The 5,000-nt window shown below is 32.9% G+C and overlaps 1 protein-coding gene across 1 annotated transcript in view; it reads right to left on the reverse strand.

The window, feature by feature from the left end:
- Positions 1 to 5,000, reverse strand: part of LOC113808006 (xaa-Pro aminopeptidase 1) — a gene marked incomplete at its 3' end in the record, with an annotated part of 38,965 nt that overhangs the window by 32,413 nt on the left and 1,552 nt on the right. The window contains 2 exon segments of the mRNA XM_070117184.1: positions 1,758 to 1,926; positions 2,054 to 2,244. Of these exon segments, the coding sequence (XP_069973285.1) occupies positions 1,758 to 1,926; positions 2,054 to 2,170 (286 nt within the window).

Raw genomic sequence — 5,000 nt, forward strand, 5'->3', positions numbered from 1 at the left:
ATGACGTAATATTTTTCCTAAATATGTAAAATTAAAGGAGTTATAACTAAATCTCTGGCAACTCTGTTTACCCATCAGCTGATCGCCAAGACTGGGGCTTTGGGAGACAAAACTCCACCAGAAAATCAGAGAGAAAGGTTGCCAGCTCCTACCTCCATGACACCATATCGCAGACGTACGGTCTCATTACATAGTAAGGGTACACTACTAATTGTAGATGTTAGTTTAGTATATAGTAAATGTAATATGATAGGATATACTTCTAAATCACAGCTGCAGCAGTTGTTTTTACATTCAAATACCTCACGTGGTCAGGTTAGACATTACAAAGTATGTGGTGAAACGGGTATTTCTACAATCATTTGCAGTTATTGCCATTAGTACTTTGCAAAAGGAGAGGGAGAACCATGTACCAGCTACACTTCAGAATGCCATGTGAATGTAATATAATGCAGCAAGATTGCCACAGAGATTAGAATTCTAAAAAAAAAGAAAAGAAGAAGAAGAAAAAAAAAAAAAAATCGAGGGAAATCCAAAATTTCGGAGCCTAATATCTCAAAACTACACTTTTGTCAACATTTGTCAGCATTTTTAAAATTCATCCATAAATACTTGGGCGATTCTAATGGGTATTTGGATCATTCAAAAGTTGACTATATTTGTGATGGTTTTCTTTTTAGGTAATAGTAGTCTATATATCATATCGTGATGTTCATAAGACTGGGCATTTAGAAAAAAATAAATTCCCACTAATCTAAAACGAAATTTAAAACTCCGGTCTTTCAAAATTTTAGGTATTGCTATAGACTATAGGTGGTAATCTTTTTAACAAGATTGTTCGATGGATAAGTGCAATTTTAAAGAGGCTGTGATTGTTCAAAAACTTGTTTTTCATCAATAACTTTATCATTTACGAGCTAAATGATACGAAACTTGGTGGTGTTTATCACTTTATATTTATGTATAATATATCAAAAAATCAAATATCAAATATCCAATCATAACTGACGAACTTTGTTCTCGAGCGCGACAACCCCCTTAACCTTTGCCTTGATTTTTGGAAATATCTTATTTATATTGTTAATAATACCACAATATTTTTCATGTCAATAATAATTATAAAAGCATTGATATTAATAACATTAGAAAAAATCCCAAAATTCAAGGAAAGGGAAAATCTGGTATGGTCACTTACGATACTGATTGACCTTTGTTGGCTGAATGCTTACCTACAATAAATATCACATTTTCCCAGTGCCATTGGATTAACATAAATCTTAGCAGTATTTTTTTGAGAGAGAAAAAAAGCTAGTGTTTGGCTGCAACTGCTACTACACAGAATAGTAATTAAAACAATATACATATCTATATATACATATCTATCTATCTATCTATCTATCTATCTATCTATCTATCTATCTATCTATCTATCTATCTATCTATCTATCTATCTATCTATCTATATATATATATATATATATATATATATATATATATATATATATATATATAAGTAATTATAGAAATAAATAAATAAAATAAAATCTACCTATAAAAAAATTATTTCCAATATAATAAGTAAATTACAGTTTGATTTGGAAAATAAACATACGAATATGTGTGCACTATTGATGTTTAAAACTTATTCAAAACTAAACAATTTCTTATTTTACAAAACATAACTATCCAGTGAAATAGAAGACTAATTTCTCCAAGACACATGCCTGCAAATCAAAGATAAGGACCTGAATACAGACCTTGTTTCATTAAAGTCCAATTTTCATCCATTTCCTGCCTAGCTTGGAGGTAATATCTGCCGTCAGTCCACAAAGCTGCTTCAGAGTCTGTGATAATGGCTGTGCCAGCTGACCCTGTGAATCCAGTAATAAAAGCTCTCCGTTGATCACATGGTGCTATGTATTCACTCTAGAAAAGAAAAATAACTTATTAATACAAAATGCAGAGTAAATTTCCATAAAAACTCCTGGCTATTACAAGTTTTTGAATTTCAAAAACAAATTTTAAAATATCTCTTCAACCATTGGACAATCACCTGATGAGCATCCCCTGAAGGTACAATGTAAGCATGTAGAGCCTGGGGAACGTAGGTTGTGTTTTTCATTAAGACACGGAGGTTCTTCAGCAGCTGAGTGGTGTTTTTTGGAGCCATTTTTCCCAATTTCAGCTTTGCATGCCACAAAGTAAAAAGTATAAATCTGCTCCTCTAGCTTGCATTCATCTGCACTGGGGAAGAAACCAAAAATATGTTGGCTATAGAGGCAAACTGCTACAGAATTGTATTGGTCAGTACTACAGTACACATTCCTTATTACCATGACATAAGTTATGGTACAAACAATATATAATCTCTAAATACAAAGCTATAAACTAAATAACAGAGAACAATATTTATATAAAAATATACAACTTCATCTCTTATCTATTCTTTTAATAAAATATATTGAAAAAAATAAATAAATAATATTAAAGTACAAATTTTATGATGTATCATATCTATTTTTTCTGGTCCATTTTTAGCTAAGCTTCAGCCACCCCACACAAATGATACAGGGGATTCATGGGATGACTTGACTAAAATTCACAAACAAAACAAAACTTCAGAAAAAAACACACAAAAGCATTTCAGAACATCAAGAATAATGCAGAGCTTAAGACAAACTATATAATAAAAGGTCTGGCTACTGAACTAAACTAGTTTCCACTACCATTTTTTCACAATTCATTAACTGAGCCAGCTCTTCTGCCAGTAGACAGCCCATCTTGGAGGTGCTGGTATGGTAAGAAGGAAAATAAAATGATAATGGAATTCCTGCCAATATGTTTTATGCCTAAATAAGGGAACCATGTGTGTGAAAGTAAATTATAGAATAATAATGAACAAAACAACAAACAGTGTTCAAGTGTGAACCAACATTCTTGCAAATATGATCATCATACTGAAGGTTAATACAAATATACATTATTTCATTCTACAAAATAAAAAAGGGAGCAAAATCAAATAATTACAAAACATTTATAATGTAAAATCAAATTACAACAGGTTGTCAGTAATATCCAAATTTCCCCCAACCTCTCTCTTAATATAATCTTCTTGCAACTTTGTTGGAGTTTGAGTGGAATGGTAAGGATAGTTCTGCATGACAAGAGAGTCTACAGTCAACTAATAAATACTTACTTGCACATGCGATTTTAAACTTATATATCAATCATCATGATTTTATAACAAATATTACACTTCATAGCCTTATGTTACTTATGTGTGCATATCATTTCATCTAAACAGTTTCACTGTTTAGGTGCTGTATGAACTAAAATTCTTAACTCATGGCTCCATTAGCTTGTCATATTTCCCTACTTTACAGTCTGGACACACTCACCAGAGATGAACTCAAAATCAAAAAAATTAATGATCAATATAAGTTGCAGTGATTGGGCATGCCCTTCGGGCACTACCCAAAGGAGGGAATGATGGGGGGCTCTGCCTCTCAACACCCCCCTAGGAAACCTTGTTTTCACTTCGATATGCACGATAAGATAGAGCTGAAACTCGGGTGTACCGAGTGGGCTTAGACTGAGAGCTGCAGTATCCATGATCTTTTACCTTCACTTGTGGCTGTACCAGATTATTTTGTGTACCAATGACTGCAACTTTTATCTTCTGCAAGAATATCTTATTCAATTTTGCCTAACTTAGTGCATCCAAATTGTAATGAATAACCCTAGTCTCTGCACAGCATTTACCACAACCTATTTTCTTCCTTTCTAAAGTTACTCTTTGATCATTTCATGTATCAATGTATAATTTCTCTCCTCTCTTTATGACAGTCACTGGATCTTCACTATCTTAGTACAATCATTACGTAAATGTATGACTTACCTGTTGCACAACTTTTGGTAATTATTCAGTACCTTTGCATGCCTGATCACTCACTCTAAGTTGACAGGGAAACTAACACTATATTACTTGATGAAAGTTTTCATCTATGGTGCTACCTTAACAAGTTGATAATAAGAAAGTTGTACAATATGTAATACTTTGGTATACATTTACAGCTAAATGTAATGTCATTATAATAATCATCAAAGACAAAAAGCTACACTCACTAATACATGAAATAATCTGCATAGGCGAAAAATAATGTCAAAAATTAATAAAGACCGATTCGGTGTGACGACACGGGTTGGCGTTGCCATTCTGCTTGGTGAAAACAAAACCACCTCTTGCAGATAGCTTGCTATCAGCATGAGCGAAAATGGTGTATGAATGTTTAGAAATTTTTAGAAACCGAATTGAAAGAGCAATATGAATCCAAATTACCTGTGCAGCTACAAGAATGCTCATACCGTCTGCCTGCCAAAATTAGGATCAACAATCCTATGAAATATTGAATATCCCAACATCTAAGACTATATGATCAACACACCATGTAATAAAAATGATTTTATGATGACAATTTGCTACAGTAATCAATGATTTTTAGCTATAAAGGATATTTTTCTGTGAAATCAGTGCCATTTCCTAACATCAATTTTCTTCCTATTTACAAGATGTTTACACAAAGGAAACAATTAGGTCACATAAAGGCCTACAAATGCACAATGCATCTTTCTCTTTCCTCAGTAATTTGAGATAGGCCCTCTACAGTTGTTTCATCTTCTGGACAATATGACTTCAGACACACAGGCAACAGGAAACTTTGGTTTCTTCTGAATGCTTGGCATCTCCTTAGCTGGGCTTCTTTTCTCCCAATTTCAGATCTTTATAACAGTATGACTGCTTTGTTTTTATGTAAAGGTGTGTTTGGGATAAAGTCTGGGTGAGTTGGATTCGAGGAAGGTTTGCCTGTAAATTAAAATTATGATAAATCAATTAATTACAGAAAAATTTAAAATTGCTGTTGTGCTTTTTGGAGTGTATGACTGCTGCCAAAACCTAATGTCTGCAATATTGACCATGCTTGGTCTTGGAAGATAGTGTA

This window comes from Penaeus vannamei, chromosome 40 (genome assembly GCF_042767895.1).
Source record: "Penaeus vannamei isolate JL-2024 chromosome 40, ASM4276789v1, whole genome shotgun sequence".
Taxonomy (NCBI): Eukaryota; Metazoa; Arthropoda; class Malacostraca; order Decapoda; family Penaeidae; genus Penaeus; species Penaeus vannamei.